General features: G+C 43.9%; 1 protein-coding gene across 1 annotated transcript in view; it reads left to right on the top strand.

Moving 5' to 3' along the window:
- Window positions 1–12,378, top strand: part of LMBRD1 (LMBR1 domain containing 1) — a 232,776-nt gene extending 220,398 nt beyond the window's left edge. Inside the window, exons 15-16 of the mRNA XM_044290891.1 lie at window positions 6,887–6,978; window positions 11,515–12,378. Coding sequence (XP_044146826.1) covers window positions 6,887–6,978; window positions 11,515–11,637 — 215 coding nt within the window. The 3' untranslated portion in view covers window positions 11,638–12,378. The remainder of the gene's footprint in view (window positions 1–6,886; window positions 6,979–11,514) is intronic.
- The last annotated feature ends 5,830 nt before the right edge of the window (window positions 12,379–18,208 follow it).

Raw genomic sequence — 18,208 nt, 5'->3', positions numbered from 1 at the left:
AATAATCCCCATTGTGCCTCCTTCACAGTAATAATCCCCCTTGTGCCTCCTTCACAGTAATAATGCCCATTTTGTGCCCCCTTAAGAGTAATGCCCATTTTGTGCCCCCTTAAGAGTAATGCCCATTTTGTGCCCCCTCCATAGTAAAAATCCCCATTGTGCCCCATTCATAGTAGTAATGCCCTCTGTGCACAGTGCCCCCTTCAGAGTTGTAATGCCCATTGTCCACTGTGCCTCCTCTAGAGTAGAAATGCCCATTGTGCCCCCTTTGTGTTAAAAAAAAATATATATATATATAAATTGCTGGCAGCGGCAGTTCTGATCGGAGTCCGAGCAGTGTAATGCTGGGGCTCTGATTGGTTACCATGGCAGCCAGGACGCTACTTAAGTCCTGGCTGCCACGGTCAGTTACTCAGCAGCATACTTACATGCGCTGTGGCCGCCCCGCGCTCCTTCTTGTAACTCAATCTGTCCCCTACCTCTTTAAATAATACTATTACCTGTCTGAAATTTATATAGGTTTTTCTTTTGCCCAACATTTTTTACGTGTATTGCAGTTGTTGTTTACAATGAATGCTGGTTATTACAGCCTCATTTATCATGCAGTTATTCCAATTAAGAAAAATGGGGTCAGTTTTATTGCATGCACTACATCTGCATACTTACCAGTGTTTGAATGCAAAATTCACTTAAACTGGAAATTTATAGCTTAAAGGATAACTCATATTGTCATCAAAAATTTTTTTGCATATGTTACTGCTGCAGCAACATTATGCATAAAGCAATCTTTAGTTTCTTCACTTACCACTGTTTTCCTTGAGTTTTCCCCTTAGTTATGGCTGTTTTGGATCCTACATTATGAGAATATTCTCAAGATGGCTCCTCTGCCAGTTCTCTGAGGCCAAAACTGCATTCCCTCAGGTCACATACAAACTTGCTGTAGCCAGCAGCTTCTTGCCAGCCAATCAGATTGGATTACTGAGAGACACGCCTCGTCACTCTGAAGCCTAATGCAGCCATGCAGTGTGAAGGACCGCCCCTCCGTCTTCCTGTCTTCCTATAGCAACGGTCGTTTAAGGGAGCAGTGGAAAGGGACAGGAGACATTAATTAAAACTGTTATTATAAGGTAATTACAGATCTTTTGGCAATCATTGACAGACTAACTCAGGTATACATGCCTAGCTCTAATAAACTAGCATATAAATAAAAAAAATATGACAGTTATCCTTTAAAAAACATTTTTGGTTTGCAATGTAAGGAAGTTTCACAGAAACCAGAAGTGCTGTCAAGTATGCTTTTGTGCCTTTGAGTATTTATATTTCTACTAGATAGATATATTTTTTTTTTTTTTTTTTTTTTTACTACATAGTGCTTATTTTGCACTATATCAAAACTTCTGTAAAAAAATGACTTGTCCCTCTGTCAGAACAGTTGTCATTGATACGTTACAACCAGTGCTATAAAGCCTTCACTACTCAGACCTAATCCCCTTACACTTTACTGATGCTATCTGTGACTCTTGACAGTTATAAGGGGAATGTATTATAGGAAAATTACCTATTGATTAAAGTTTTTGTTAAACATAAATGCTGTGCAGTTTTCACACTGGACACCAAGCCTAATACTATGTTGATATTTCCTGTTCAGGTAATTTTTCAGAAGATCTTTTCATCACAGGCAGTATAGCAATGATAAATATCATCTCCACCCTTCACAATAGATGATATCACAGCTTATCTACTTACTTATGACCTCTGCAGAGGTCACAGTGAATGCTAGAAAAATCTCCCATTGAGGTCAGTGAGGTGCACTAGCGTCCATTGTTTCTATAGCCCATGTGGCTGCTCTCAAAGAACAGGATGTCTTGGCATATTTTAGGCCTAGAGACCAGTATGAGAATTGAACGATTATTTTTTAAATATAGGGACATGGAAAATAAATAAAAATTTTAACAAAAACTTGATTTAAACTATAGGTCATTTTCTGATAACACATTGCAGCTTTGAGTTTTTGTTTTTATTTTTGTTGGTAGCAGTTTAATTGGGCAGCTATCCTAAAAATTGACAAGGAACCCCAAAATGTCCAAACTAGGGAGGACAATCAAACTCTATAACACCTACAACCACTCTGCCATCCCGATTAAATGATATGCAGACAAAATTCCAAATGCAATGAAAACTTTATTAATACATACACCTTTATCCAAGGTTTAAAACAGTTTAAAACACGAAGGAGGGAAGTCGAGCCCAAAATCAAGCTATAGAAATACTACCGTACAGCTTGACCTCTATCTCTGACACCGATGCTCGTTTCGTCTCACAGATTTCCTCTGGGGACACGAACAATAAGATGTCATGAAGTTTTAAGTATTTTCTAAGTGTTTTCAGAAGGACAATTTGACATGTTTTCATCTTTTTTTTAAGGTCAAACATTTTAACATTTTAAGTAATTTGTGCAATCATGTTTCTGTAGTGTGCCATCTGTATTTTCCTGATCTGTCAGTAATTCAGGTGAGCAACTGCAGGGTTGCAGATGGTGACATGACTGCTATCCCCATTGGATCAGTTTTCATTTAAACTTTGTAAACAAGCATAGGCTTAACTCTTGTTAATCCTCAATTGCCACTTGTACAGCAATTTTGGGAGTTTATACAGCTAGCGTACTTTGTAAAAATAAACTTTATAATCTGTTTTCAATGCATTTTTGACACGCATAAAGCAAAACTGAAGATTATCTCTAAACATCTCCAAGCAATCATCAGTAGAGATGAGCAAATCAAAGTTGATGAAGTGGAATTATATCCGAATTTCAGGAAAAATTTGATTTGCACCGAAGCTGAATTTCCTCATACTTTGTGGTAACGAATCACATTTTTCCTAAAATAGCTGCTGCACATGTTGGAAATGGAGCAAAAAAAACCTCTGGAAACGAGGGATCACCCACAATGCCGTGCATGCAGCCAATCAGCAGCCACCCAGCCCTGTGATGTCACAGCCCTATAAATAGCCTCAGCCATCTTGGACTCTACAATTTTCCAGTGTACTTAGTGCAGGGAGAGATGTGACAGGCGCTAGGGACAGTTCTAGGAAAGACTTTATTGTGCTAAAAAACAATTTATAACTTGGGGAAAGATTATTCATGATGTAGGGAAAGGATAGGGAGGCATTATCTATGCTATAAAAGGAGAAGAGGGTCCAATAGAGGAGTGTACAGCCTGGGTAATAGGAGCGATTCTATTACACCTTGCTGCACTAACTGGGGATCCAAATTGCACTAACTGATAGCTCAGTAATTCCAGCAAACCTTGTTTGTTATTGGGGTCTAAGTGCTGTGTGATACAGCCATTTACGGGGTGTAATAATAGGAAATATACTTATGTCCAATTAGCCATTCTTCACTGAACTTATTTATTTATTTTGGGGGGGAGTATTAATAGAAAAAAGAATACCTCTTAATTGCTGTTTTGCAGTGGTTACATTGTACTACAGCCTTTTTTTTGGGAGTGTTTTTTAATTTAAATATTTTATTATACAGTATGTCAGACAAGTGACAGGCCCTTCAAAGGGCATGGACAGTGGCAAAAAGGTTTGTCTCAGGCAGAAGTAGCAGAAGAAGGGCATGGCAACAGGAGTTGCAGCGAGAGACCTGAGCTCCCAGTGTCCTCTAGCGGTCGTGTCTGACCAGCAACCCAACGGTGCTTGAATGGTTGATTCAGTCTTCGACTTCGTTGCAAGTGACATCAGACACTGCCAACCAAGAGTCGGTGGGTTCCTGTGACACAATGCTTAATTGGAAATAAAAATAAACTGACAGGGCCCAACGCATACAGAGCCTGGCAATCTCAGGTGCACGTGTGAATAAACAAAACGTCTTCATGGTGCTTAGCCCAACAAAAGTCTTTAAACAGTATATAAATGTATAGAGCAGAAGTAACAGGCGGCACTCACTGATCGTAGAAAATATTTATTCGTCTAGAATAGACATAGTATACATGGCAGGGGCGGACAAACTTCCTTGCAGCTCCCAGTAGTAGTAGCGATGGCTGTTTCGCGCAGGTTGTGCTTCCTCTGGCCACTATGGTCAAGGACAATATATGTCCTTTACAGCCCACTGGGTAAATGTGGTTCCTGCCCAGCCACACCAGCAACTTGGCCAGGTGATGCAGCTTCCGCCTTCACGTTCTCACACCATTGGTCCTGCCTCTGCCTCCTTGTCCTCAACAGTGTCCTCAGCCTCCACTGCAGGGACAATTCACAGTCCACCTCCAGCATACCACATGTGCAGGGCATGGCAATGTCACGCTGTTCTGAACATAACATGCCTGGACAAGCTGAGTCACAAAGGGGAGGAACTGCTCCGCTTCCTTCATCCCCTCGACAACTTAAAATCAGAACCATGGTGACAGACAACGGGAAGAACATGGTATTGGCGCTGCGTCAAGGAGGGCTGAGTCATCTGCCCTACATGGTGCATGTGTTCAATCTGGTTGTAAAGCGGAACTTTTCACCCCATCTGCAAGACATCCTAAAAATGGCCAGGAAACTTTGCATGCCCCTTAGCCACTCGTACACCACAAAGCACACCCTCCTTGAGCTGCAGCAGCAGCATCCCCCAACATAGGCTGATATGCAACGTTTTCACCCATTGGAATTCCACCCTCTATATGTTGGACCGATTATACGAGCAGAGAAAGGCCATAAACGATTTTTTGATGATATAGGCGACCAGAAGTACTCACCTGTGTAACTTCGATGTTAGCCAGTGGCAGCTCATGCGTGACACCTGCCGTTTGCTTGGGCCCTTTGGGGAGGCCACTTTATTTGTCAGTTGGCAGGACTGCGGCATGAACAACCTCATTCCACTGACTCATGTCCTGCAACAGATGCTGCTAAATCTGACGGGCCAAAGGACAGGAGACATAGCGACTACATCTCGCGGCCACACGAGCCCTGTGGGGGCTGAACTAGAGGAGGAGGAGGAGGACGACATTAGAGCACAAGCAATGCGTAGAGAAATGGGTGTTTTTTCTACATGGGTGAAAGGAGAGGAGGAACAGGAGCAGACAGAGGAGCTACAGGGCGATGAGGCAGATGACCCAGACACACCATGTCATTATGCAGTGAAGATGGAGGCAGGGAGTCCATCCGAGTCACTTGAGCAAATTGCGTTAACATATGGTCAAAGATGGCGCATTGGAGACACTGCCGTTGCTTCAGCAGCCACATAAATTGTGTCAAAAAGGATGTTGACTCGAGGAGACCTGAGAGGTGCAGTGGCCCAGTGATTGAAGTAGGGGGAATCCGACGGTTGGGATCTGGTAAGTATAGTTCCTTGCACAGGTCCTGTGGTACGGGACGATCTGTTCAAGATGCCCTTGGGGGGGAACAACCCTTTTGAGGGGATGCTTCAGTTTGCAGGGAAACTGCAGTTTATTTACCCTCAAAGCCACACAGCAGTGGTTACTGTGATTTTTGCTGGCATTAGAGCAGTCTCAGTGCCCCACGTTTGGCCTTGCCAAACTAGTTCTGTTCAGTTGAGAAGTAGATACACTGGTGCCCAATCTAGGCAATGCTCTATGAACTAAATAGATTTTTACTGATGATGCATTTAGTTTACTGAAGATATCTAGACTAAGCTGAGATCAGAACTAGGTCTCTGTACAGATCTGCTCCTCCTGAACATATATAAATGTTCTCATTCACTGACCATAATCAAGCATCTTGAAAATGGTGAGGAATTGAAACACAATTGGGGTCATTTATCAAACGGATGTAAAGTAGAATTGGCTTAGTTGCCCATAGCAACCAATCAGTTTCCACCTTTCAATTTCCAAAGGAGCTGTCAAAAATGAAAGGTGGAATCTGATTGGTTGCTATGGACAACTAAGGCAGTTCTATTTTACACCAGTTTGATAAATGACCCCAAATGTATATTAGAAAATTGTAGCTGTTTACACTGGCAGATCATGGACCTGATCCCATGCAGCGCGCCAGTCATGTATGTTTGCTGCTTTACCCCCAAACCTAAAGCAGGTTTATACCATGCTGTATTTTTGCAGTAAAACGCAGGAACAAAAACCACATGAAAAAAGTGTACAGGTGAAACTCGAAAAATTAGAATATCGTGCAAAGTTCATTTTTTTTAGTAATGCAACTTAAAAGGTGAAACTAACATATGAGATAGACTCATTACATGCAAAGCGAGATATTCCAAGCCTTTATCTGGTATAATTTGGATGATTATGGCTTACAGTTTATGAAACCCCAAAGTCTCAATTTTGAGGTCCCCTTTACTCAGGGGGTATGGAATAATTAGCTGACTAGAGTGTGACACTTTGAGCCTAGAATACTGAACCTTTTCACAAAATTCAAATTTTAAGCTGGATTAATGAAATTCCTTTCCATTTGCATTACTGAAATAAATGGACTTTTGCACGATATTAAAATTTTTCGAGTTTCACCTGTATATTTTACCTCAGTTTTGCGATAGTCTTTTACAAGTGAAATGCATTTATTTAGCTGTTAAAAGCCGTATGGGCAGTAACCGCGTTTTACTCTACCTTCTTGCTGTGATGTATGGTCGGTGAAATGGCTTATGTCTACACATGATTTGTGGTCATCAACATGATCCATATTTTTTTTATTTTATTTTTTATTAGTACTTTAATATACTTCTATTTTTATTCCATTATCTGTAAATATGAGCTTTCTATATTGTAAAAACATACATTTGCAGGAAAATGTTTAGCATCTGTTTGTTTTATGAACATTCTATATTATATTGGGGTCTAGAAGATAAAGTGATGATGCTGCCATAGATGCAGTATTTTAATGTTGATAGGATATTTTATGTATATGAAGGCATTCTTCTTTCTTTCTTTTCTAGATCAGTGTACAGTTACCCGAACATACTTGTTTCTGCATAAGTTTTGGTTTTTCAGCACTGTGTATTATTTTGGCAACTGGATGTTCATAGTTGTAAGTATTACTTCTATGTTAAAGTTAGTGCCTACCTTTATCTACTGTATATGTCCTTAACCACTTCCAGACTGATTCAGTTTCCACCTTCCCAACCATGCCTAATTTTGTAAGTCTTGCATGTATCCCTTTATGTGGTAATATTTTTTGAATGCTTTTACTAATCCAAATGTTTTTGAGATTTGTGACACCTCTTACTTCATGTTAGGCCGAATGCACACTGCAGTTTTTCACGGCCGTGAGCGGTCCGTGGAACCGCGGCCTGGACTCAGGCTGAGAGCAGAAGCGCACGGCGTCATTGGTTGCTATGACGCCGTGCGCTCCTTGCTGCCGCCGCAATACAGTAACACACTGGTATGATCTATACCAGTGTATTACTGTACTGTGGCGGCAGCAGGGAGCGCATGGCATCATAGCAACCAATGACGCCGTGCGCTCCTGCTCTCAGCAGGAATCCAGGCCGCGGTTCCACGGACCGCTCACGGCCGTGAAAAACGGCTGTGTGCATTCGACCTTAACTTGGGTCGATATGTTTTACCTTTTAGATTTTTTTATTTTTTTAAGTTTTCCGAAAATTTTGAAAATTAGCAATTTTCTAAATTTGAATTTATCTTTTTAAGTCAATTACCGTATTTTTTGCCCTATAAGACACACCTGCCCATAAGACGCACCTGGGTTTTTGAGGAGGAAAATAAAAAAAATTAAAAAATGTAAACAAAAGGTGTGCTTTTGGTGGGTTTTGAACTACCGTAATGGTTGTCTGTGGATGACACTGTTATGGGGGCATCTGTGGATGGCACATATATAGCATCTTATGTGTCATCCACAGATCCCCCATAACAGTGTCCCTGTGTAGTAAATGGAGGCCGGCATCTGTTTCTGTTATGGCAGCGGGGTCCGGTGCAGTCACTGTATTCTACTACACCGGGCCCCGCTATCTGTAGTATACAGTAATCATATCTAACTTGTGGGTATTGTTTAAAGTATTCCAATCCTCTTAAATCTAGCGCTGTACTACTTACAACTAACTTCTTGGCAGTCAGGAGGCCGGGTGGGCGCTTGTAGCATAGCTCACTATGCTCACTTCGCCGCCTGTTTCGTTCATAAAGTGGGCGGCGCAGTGAGCGTAGTAGGCTACACTACAAGCGCCCGCCCGGCCTCCAGACTGCCAAGAAGTTAGTTGTAAATAGTACAGCGCTAGATTTTAGATGATTGGAATACTTTAAACAATACCCACAAGTTAGATATGATTTTTTCATTCTCACAAGTGGTAACAGGAAAAAAATGTATTTTTTAAATTTTTTTTTACTGAGTATGGCAAAACCACTTCTGTGGTCATAAACTGCTGCTTGGGCACACCACAGGGTTCAGAAAAAAGAGCACCAAGGCCTAGTTTGGGGATTTGTACAGCACTGGTTGATGTGAAGTGATACAATTTTGGATACTACACCCCCTCAAGTTATTTATCAAAGGTTGGAATTACCATTTTGACACCACAGGTATTGTAAGACTTCATGAGCAGAGGAAGGTGTAAAATGAAAATTGCAAGTATTCCACTGATATGGAATTTCGGTGCCCAGCCCGTGCCATTTTAAACTTGCCATAACCCTTAAATTGTTAGGCAGGTTTTACTGGGTATGGAAGTGCCATACATGTGGATCTAAACTGCTGTTTGGGTATGTTGTAGGTTTTATAAGGGAAGAACCAGGCTTTAGCAGTGCAGATTTTTATGGATTGGTTTAGAGGCACCATGTCGCTTTTGAACTGGAATTGGTTCAGTTGTTTTCTGAGAACCATACTTTTTTAATTTATTTTATTTTTCTCTTAACGGAGCTCTGTGAGGGCTGCTTTTCACGAATATATATATCTATATATAGATCTTGCATACTCACCTGTATGTCACAGCAGTAAATTAGCTATTAAAGCTATTTTAGGTATTAAAGCATCCCCCGTGTTACTAACATCTTAGTTTAGTTAGTAAAGTGTGATGTGTGATATATATATATATATACATTTTTTTTTTTATTTTTTTATTTTTTTTTAATACTATTGTGACAACTCTGTGACATATGTAACTTCTTTGTCATAAAGACATTTAGAAATAAAGTTGACCAAATACACAATACATATGAAAATGTTGCGGTGCATACAAAATTATATCTGGATCTATTGACAAACTGACCTTAGCCGACAGTCAAATACAGTATATCTGTAGGGACTTGCAATGATCCTTACAACACCAGAGCCTTCTTTCAAATGCATATCTACCTTTCCATGTGCAAACAATGCCAAGCCAAAGACAAAATGTGTATGTTATTGTAAAGGGGGAATATTAATCACCAATATTATGTGAATATCGATAATTAATATTCATAAATAGGAGGAGCCGTCTAGTGATGACTCCGCCTATTTATGCCTTTATATAACAATAACAATACTTTCGCTATGCTTTACACTAATCACTATACTAACTGCATGCGCCTTACTCACTACCGCTAACAAGTATGCACTACACAAAGGGTACAAATATAACTGTATTTAATACACCAAGCACGCAATACAGTAATTACACAACACTAAATACACAGTACTCAACTACACTACACGTTCCCAAATTCCACCCACAAACTAACTATACAATACACACATACAAGTAACATTAACAACCCACCCACCTGACTAATATTCTATCCCTAGGGGGCACGACGAGGGTTAACGGTGGCCTTACAGGGGTGTAAGCCGACCACAAACACAAAGGGTTAACAATGGGGTGTGATACAGTGGGGGTCATCAGGGGGGTGTAACCACAAATACAATTAGGGGAACCAGTGGGATCAGGGGTACAAACAAGGATACAATAAGGCAAGGGTTTGGGGGGTCAGGGTGTCCAGTAATCAGGGCCCAGGGTACACATCAGGGGCAAGGGTAATAAGGCAGGGCCCAAGGTGCACATCAGGGACACAAATATAGGGGTTACAGGACCAGGGGTGTGGGTTAACCAGGGGAGAGATATAGCGGTCGGGGGTCAGGGGATATACTTAATCCTTCCAGCGTTAGTAGGCCTCTTCCAGGCGGTCATCATGGAGCCGCTCTCTCCCATGTGTCTCTGGATCTAGTCTGGTTACAAGAGACCCGGTTTGGGTTATTATAGCCCCAAAACAGCCCCCTCCTCCTTCCTCAGGCATGTGACATCATAGTGTGGTTTTTGATGTCTCTGGTTAGAAGGTCCCCTCACAAATGGTGCCAAAGAGTCTGATTGCTTTGGGCCTGAACAAAAGGGGACTAGATGCTAATCAGCTGTTATCCTACAGGCTATCAGCACAAGTTTTTCTCTAAACAACTCTGTTGATAACAGTTGGAATTGAACCGGGGGTATGAATGGGCAGCAATAAGCCCACATACATACTGTCATGCTGACATAAGTGTATATACATAGACATGTGTGCAAATACATACACACATATCTATATATACACACACCCTCGCATATATCTGGGGCATCACATACAGGGGACATGCATATGTCCCCACTTGCCATACAGGGCCAATATATACACGGTCATACAGGAAATATATACTAACTATAAGGGGACACATATAAGGGGAATTATAAGGGGGCACAGCTTCCAGGGACCACATATTTCCCACAGGGGCCACCATGAGCCCCTGGGGATCACCATGGGCAGACGTGCGCAGATGCTGGGCACATCTGCGCACATCACCCCATGATGCGGTGGTTAATGTATGCATATATATATATACCATACATGCCCGCACGTGTTTGCAGGCATGCATGGATATATATGCATACGTCTCAACCCTTCCTCAACAGTTATCTAATTGCTTTCCATATTGGCGTGCTACTGTCATAGCTATGGCCAGCTTAAAGAGACTTTCCCATTTTAAACATTTATGGCATACAAATGGGATACTCCATAGATGTCTCAAATATCTCTCTCTCTCCATTCACTTTTGTTGCATTTCTAAAAACGTCTAAACAGATTTTTTTGACTGATTCCTCGGTACTCCTAAAAATAAATGGAGAGATGACTTGACTGACAGGGCCAGACATCTCACGTGGCCTTGTCTATCTCACGACTGCACCGCTACTCTGAGTACTGATGCCAGCTCACAGGCTCTGCTGCTGCTATTAGAGCAGCGACTGTGCAGGTGCTGCTACACTTTTTGGTAGCGGTGCATGCACAGTCGCTGCTATGGTAGCAGCAGTTGAGCCTTTGCGCCATTACTTGAAGCAGTGGCGCATGTGTGAGATTGACAGGGCCGGGCAAGTCCTGTCAATCAAGTGGAAGATGAGAAACTCTTGCTGCTGAAGAACTCTGATGAACGAATAGAATTGTACGAATCAATTCGCTCAACTCTAATCAGGACATTCTATTAGCATATGTTTTCCATAGCACTCAGTACAAACCTAATGGGTTATCACAATGCATAAAAGACATCTGCTACATCTTTAGTACAAGACAAAATATTCTTCTGCTTATACTTGTCCCTCAAGACCTGTCATCTTAATTGCAGGTTTTTATTATTGGATTCGTTGTCTCCTGCTTCAAAGGAAAGAAATCTGTTATTGAAGGAGAAGTAGAAGATGACGATTCTGATCTAAGTGACAATGAAGACCTGTCTCCTGTATACCCCTAAAGAGCTGTATTTCCATGATCTGTTTAAAAGACTTTTTATTGTAAGCTGAAAATATAAAATTCAAATCAAGATTTATTTTAATTTATGGCTGAAGATTAACTGGCATGTAAAAAGAATGACTTGGACCGAAACATGGACATAAAGTGTTACTAATTTACTTGTTTCAGGTACTTAATATATACATTTAAAACTGAAGATTTATGTAACCCTAAAATATTCTGAGCTATGCACTAAAAGAAACTGACACCAATAGAAACCCTGGCTTTGTACTCTCTACAGAGTTGCACATATATCCATTACTTGCTTGACTGTTCTCAGAACTTCCATAGAAGTGTATGGCGCACAACAGCTGGAGAACCGGAGGTTGCTGACACCTGATGTACATTCACACGACCATATTTTTGGTCTGCGTCCAATCTGCATTTTTTGTGGATCGCACGGAGACCCATCCTTTTCTATGGGGCAGTCAGTTTTATTCTTATACGTTTTGCAGATAATCTTAGGCATTTATTTAATAGGGCCTGCATCTGTATTGTGAATCAGCGGTTTGCTGACTGCAAAACAGATACTGCCATGTGAATGTAGCCTTATAGTAAATGATTAGTGGTTATGGTCGTTTTGTTTTGTTTTGTTTTGTTCTTTGACATTTTTCTTTATTTCTTGCAGATACTTTAATTTATAAAATAAATTGACATTTGCAAAATTTTATATATGACTAATAAAACATTAATATGTCTTGAACAGCTTTGTGTAAGGTCTATTTTGAGTATTTGTTGTGTTTTATCATTTTTAATGGCTTCGGTGGCAATTTTTTCTTTTTTTGTGATTGCATTTTACCCGTTTTGGACTAAAACTCATTTTTTCAATTTGTCTTTATTAAAAATATTGAGCCGTTCTGTCACAAACGGTTAACTATTTTTCTAGCTGTGTGAATTGTACTTTTTACTTTTACTTTGTGCCGGTCATCTAATAACTACACTAAACGGTCAATAGACCAAAAAAATCCCTTTAGTGGTCTCTACCTAATAAGTATTGTAATAAAAATATATCTTTTATTTAATCATTGTTAAAACCAAAGTGTGAGGAAGGAAAAATGTATTAAAATTATCAGAAAACGGTCGAGGTCTAATGTCTAATGACCTAGTAGCTGCTAGTGGTTGCTAGCGGCAACTGTGGGATTAATATAACCTTTGACAACTGATATAGACACCATCAGGTGCACTATTTTATATATATTAGACAGGTTAGATGGTGTGTATGGTTAGTTGGTCACTGATAATGGTCAGGGTATGTTAAATACCTCTATATACTAAGCCTGAATTGAGTGTTTGCAGAGATGTAGGTTTATATCTTTATTTGCAGTGGAGGTCGTCAAACAGCTCAGCAGTCTATTTGTGCGTGGTCAACTAGGCAAACCACACACACATGTCGACTGTTCTAAGAGCCAGGCACGCGTTATCAATTGTTTGGTAGTGATAATAAAGTTATACTACAATACAGTCCATTTGTGTTGCCTGTTAATTCTACAGGCTACACACTTGTATCAACTGCCCTTGGAGTGTTACATTATACCACTTCATCCTATATTGCTGGTGACCAAACACAAACATCTAACATGCTGACCCTCAGCTAATCCTATCGCTACAATTATGCTCCTAACTGTCTAAAAAACTCTAACACCCCTCCCGGCATGTTTCGCCACAAAGTGGCTTTGTCAGGGGAAGTGGGGTCATCTAATAACACATATCTATATTTCCTGTGCATGGCATTGGGGGACACAGCACCACGGGTATACGTCCAACTACCACTAGGAGGCACTAGACACAAAAAGTGTTGGCTCCTCCCAGATGGGCTATACCCTCTCCACAGGCATGAGGCTATTCAGTTTTAGTCTAGTGTCCATAGGAGGCAGACCTGTCCTGCTTTTTTTGCAGGTCCTGCTGATTATTTTTATTTTTTATTCTTTTTTCTCTGGGATCCACCTTAGCCTCCATCTTCCTCCAAGCCAACCCCCCTTTTTTTCTTGGTGGGGGGGGGTTATTCTTGTTTCCCCTCCTTTCTCTTCCCCCTTGGCTGTTTTTTCTCTCCTCCTTGGTCACACAGTCTTCTCCCCGGCCATCCCCGCTACTTTAGTCCCCGGCTTCTGCCGGGACTATGCCTCATCTTCCATGGCCCGTTCCCGGCTCCCAGGTGCTCCGTTTGCCCTGATCCGCCCATCCCCAGGCGTCGCTTCTACCCCCCTACCCTCCTCACCTAGTTTTGTGGGTCCGGAGGGCCCTTGGTCGGCCGTGATTCGCCCTGCCCCCCTCGCTCCATTCCTCATAAATCGAGGCTCCACTTTTGGGCCTGCTAGGCAGCGATCTTCCTGACCCCTCCTCCTTGCCTCCCGGGCTTTTCTGATCTCCTCCATCCTTTCCTGGTCTAACGTGGGTTTTCTGTTGGAGGGGGTGGCTAACCCCCCCTCAATTGCTTAATTTCTCCTGCAGCCCTCCTGACCACCTCTATAGCTGCTGCAGCACCTCTTTGGGGAACATGGCATCTGGGTCCAGATAAGACAGCTTCTGTTGGCTGCTCTATGAGGGTCTCCTCTCCCAGCCTCTCCTCGGATCGCCACGTGTTTTCACATGCGTCCGCTGTCTACGAAGGCTGCCATGCGGTCAGCCTGTCTCTGCTTGTGTGCAGTACCTCTTCCCAGACCCTCTTCCCGTGTCCCCTGACCAATCCTTTTGTGTAGGTCCCCCCTGAAAGGTCTCCCTCCATGTCAAAGCCATGGAAACCTTGTCCGACTCTCCCAATCCCTGGCGGAGTCGCTGGACCGCTACCTACCCAAATTGCGGCCACCTCTGCCCTCCTAGGGTCCTCCCTGCAGATGGGGCACGATCAGATACCGGGTCCGGCAAGGGGTAGCTCACAGTACAACCTCGGGTGGTCTCAACAGGGTTCCACCCCTCCTCGGGTCCTCCCCAGGACAGGCCTGAGGCTGGTGACGAATCCTTTCCCGTCACCCCATCCGTTGCCTCTGGGGACACCTCTGCACCGATTCCCTCGGAACAGAGCATCAGGCGGTCTTCCTCCATACAGAAGCCCTCTGGGAGGTCAAGACTAACGTGCACGGAGGAACCTCTCCTACCCAGGGTTGGTATCCCCTCTAGTGGATTTTCGGATGGCGCTCCCCTGACTGCACAGGTATTCAACCGCACAGGTAAGGCAGCCGTCCCCGTGTTTAGCATACTGAGTCACCTACTGTACGTGGTGTCTCTGGTATGTACGCCGCCTTCTTAACAGGGGGTACCTGCACCACTGCCATAGGCTGTACCTCACAAGCCTTCCTGGTTCCCCTATACCAGGGGCTATGCTCTACACATTTGAGTGTGGTTCCACCGGGTACCCATCCTGGTGCTGGTGTTCGCCACTCTACCTCATTACAGGGGGTACCTGTTCTAGGCAAGCTGTTGGCTCAGGCAAACGCCTCCTGTAGGTTGGTGAGTAAAAAGCTATTATATCTGTCTGTTTCCAGCCGCCTTGCTCCTTTTCATAGGTAGAGTACCTACACCTACTCCAGATGCTGAAGCCATTACTCCTGGCTGGCTCTATGGTGTTCCATCTGGCACTATTTCTCCCTTCCGGGCGTGATATACAGGCCGCCTTCAATTGCCGTAGCAATTGCACCTGTCTGTTCCCAGCCATTTTGCTCCCTTCATAGGTAGAGTACCTACACCATCTCCAGATGCTGTAGCCAATACCCCTGGCGGTCTCTATTGTGTTCCATGCGGCAACATTTCTCCCTACGGGCGAGATATAGAGGCCACTTTCAATTGCTGTAGAATTGGCTCTGTCTGGTTCTAGTGGGCACCAAGCTGCCACCTTGATCCCCTCATAGAGTACCTGCACCATCTCCTGATGCTGTATCCGTTACTCCTGTCTGGCTTTATGGTGTACCATGTGGCAGTTTCTCTCCCTTACCGGACGAGATATTGAGGCCTCCTCCAATTGCCGTGGCCATTGCACCTACCTCATCATAGTGTGCACCAAACGGCCATCTTACTCCCTTCATAGGTAGAGTTCCTGCACCGTCTCTGATGCTGCAGCCGTTGCACCTGTCTGGCTCTATGGTGTACTATGCGGCCCGGTTTCCCTATTTTTCAGGCGAAATAGAGGGCCTCCTTCAGTTGCCATTGCACCTACCTGATTGTAGTGTGCACCTGTCTTGTTCTTTGTGGTACTATGCGGCGCTAATTTCCTCTTCCCGGGCAGAATATAGGTACCATTGCTAACGTGGTAGCTGTTGCACCTCTCTGGTTCTAGGGTGCACCAAGCGGCCACATTGCTCTGATCTTAAATGTAGTACCTCTACCATCTCCAGATGCTGTACCCATTACACCTGTCTGGTCGTATCTCTGCACTACACAGCCATATTTTTACTTTACAGGTTGAGTACCTGTACCCTCCAAATGCTGTCGCATTCCCAGATGCTGTGGCTATGTTTCCACTCTCCTTAGAAGGCAACATGCAGCCACTTTACCTATATTTTAGGTGTGTTTTTGTAGTACCCCGAGTGCTGGACCCTGTGGTGCAATCTGTGGCCCATACAGTTTCTGTATTACTGGGTGCTTTCTGCCCCCGGGTTCTAATCTGTGCTGCGGATGTTGGTTCCATCCTTTTGGTTCTTCCATACATCTGCCCCTCCGTTACTGTCGTGGTCAATGGTCTCCTTGTACTTCTCAAGGCACTGTCTACAACAGGCCATCCTGGTTCAGCATGTGCATGGTTACCATATCTGGCAGGGGTGGGCCAGCCCAACCCCCACCTTGTCTGTCTAGTGCTACTTCTGGTAACTCCAGTATATGGCTGATCTGTTCTGATCTGGCGGGTGGTCCACATACAACCACGCTCCCTACACCATGGCCAGGTGTTTGTTGGCCTTTGTGCTAGGGTTGCTCTTGCCATCTCTATAAGGTACTGCGGTATGCTGCGCTCCGCGTTACCCCATGTTATAGAGGAGTACTCGTGTTGTTTCCTATTACAGAGCGGCCCATTCCTGGTGGAGTACAGGGATCTCCACTGGATCTTCTACCTTGTTGGGGCACGTAGTTTGGTGGGCATCGGCTGCTGCAGCAGTTTTCGGTCATCGCTGGATGTACTCACCACACGGAATCCTTCTGGGGTCAACTGCATTTATCGCCGCTGGACGTCCTCCCTGACGGGTCAGGGACAGAACCACTGAGCGCCACACACCTGCCTGGTAGGTGAATTTTCAGCTGATTGCTCTGGCATCAGACAGGGTCCCGTAGTTCCTTCTGGGTCCAGGTGTTCTCGGTATTCCCTTATATTCTCTGCTTATATGTACTACATGACAGAGAAGCAGTCCCCTTGGACCTTGCCGTTGTCTGCATCTGTCAGGTACTTTCTCCCCCCTGGGAGTTTTCAGTATGCTGGTCGCAGCTGGTTTCTACATTTCTGTGTAGTCTCACCCGGCTTTTTCATGGCGACTTATGCATTCCTTATGCCAGTGTTTCCCAACCAGTGTGCCTCCAGCTGTTGCAAAACTACAACTCCCAGCATGCCCGGACAGCCTTTGGTTGTGTGGGCATGCTGGGAGTTGTAGTTTTGCAACAGCTGGAGGCACACTGGTTGGGAAACACTGCCTTATGCATATAGATGTCTGTCGATTTAGTGGTACATTCTGAGCTGTGGTACTTGCCCTCTCTGGGACAATGTATACAGTTTGCTAGTCACTATTCTTGGAATGGCTAGTTGTCCATGGCCAATGTCCCTTCCCCTATGGTAGTTTCATTTCACCTTTCCTGGATATTCTGGCTTGCGGTGTCTTCTGGTGGTACAGCTCCTGGTTCCTTGTGAGCCCATACCGGGTACTCCTTTCTGGAGTCCCTGTCTCCGTTCATTTGACCACTCAGGTTCTGCATGACAGTCATTTTTTTTGGGGGGGAGGGGTGGTTTAGTGCTACGGTTTGCAATCCCGCCGTATGGTCTCTTTCGGGACGGACCTCCTGTTGTGGAACCTTTCCTCCTTAGGCTGTTTGGAGTACTGTCCTTCTACTCCCATGTCTCTCAGCCCAGTGTGTCCCTGCTGAGATTTCCTGGGCCTGTATCTGGTTCCTTTTTTTCCCTGATACTTCATATGCCCAGAGTTTCCTCTGGTCTTGCGCTTCACAGTGATATCTTGTTTTCAGAGGCTCGAGCCTAGTCTCCTGTTTTTGGGATGCAGGTCTTATCATTCTCTTTTTCTGGCCTTTACCTACAACCCCATCCTTCTCCAAGGGTTGGCGGTTTCCTCTAGCAGCCTTGGGTTTTCACCTTTTAAATAGGGCGCTTAACTTCATCACCTGGCCTTGCGGTGAGGGAAGACCTGCTCCCTTCACATGTGAGCCTTGCTATGGCTTCCCTCACTCATTTGGCTTACAGTGCTTCTCTGTTTCCTTTCTCCCCTTGCCTGTCAGGGGTTGGCCACAGGTTCTTTCGCTCTTTGGGTCTGAGACAATTTAGAGTGTTAGGTAGTTCCAACACGTGGTGCTGTCCTCATTTTTTCTCCAGCCCTTGGCTGAGCTCGGTG

Source organism: Bufo gargarizans, chromosome 4 (genome assembly GCF_014858855.1).
Source record: "Bufo gargarizans isolate SCDJY-AF-19 chromosome 4, ASM1485885v1, whole genome shotgun sequence".
NCBI lineage: Eukaryota > Metazoa > Chordata > Amphibia > Anura > Bufonidae > Bufo > Bufo gargarizans.
This window is presented reverse-complemented; position numbering and strand designations above follow the sequence as displayed.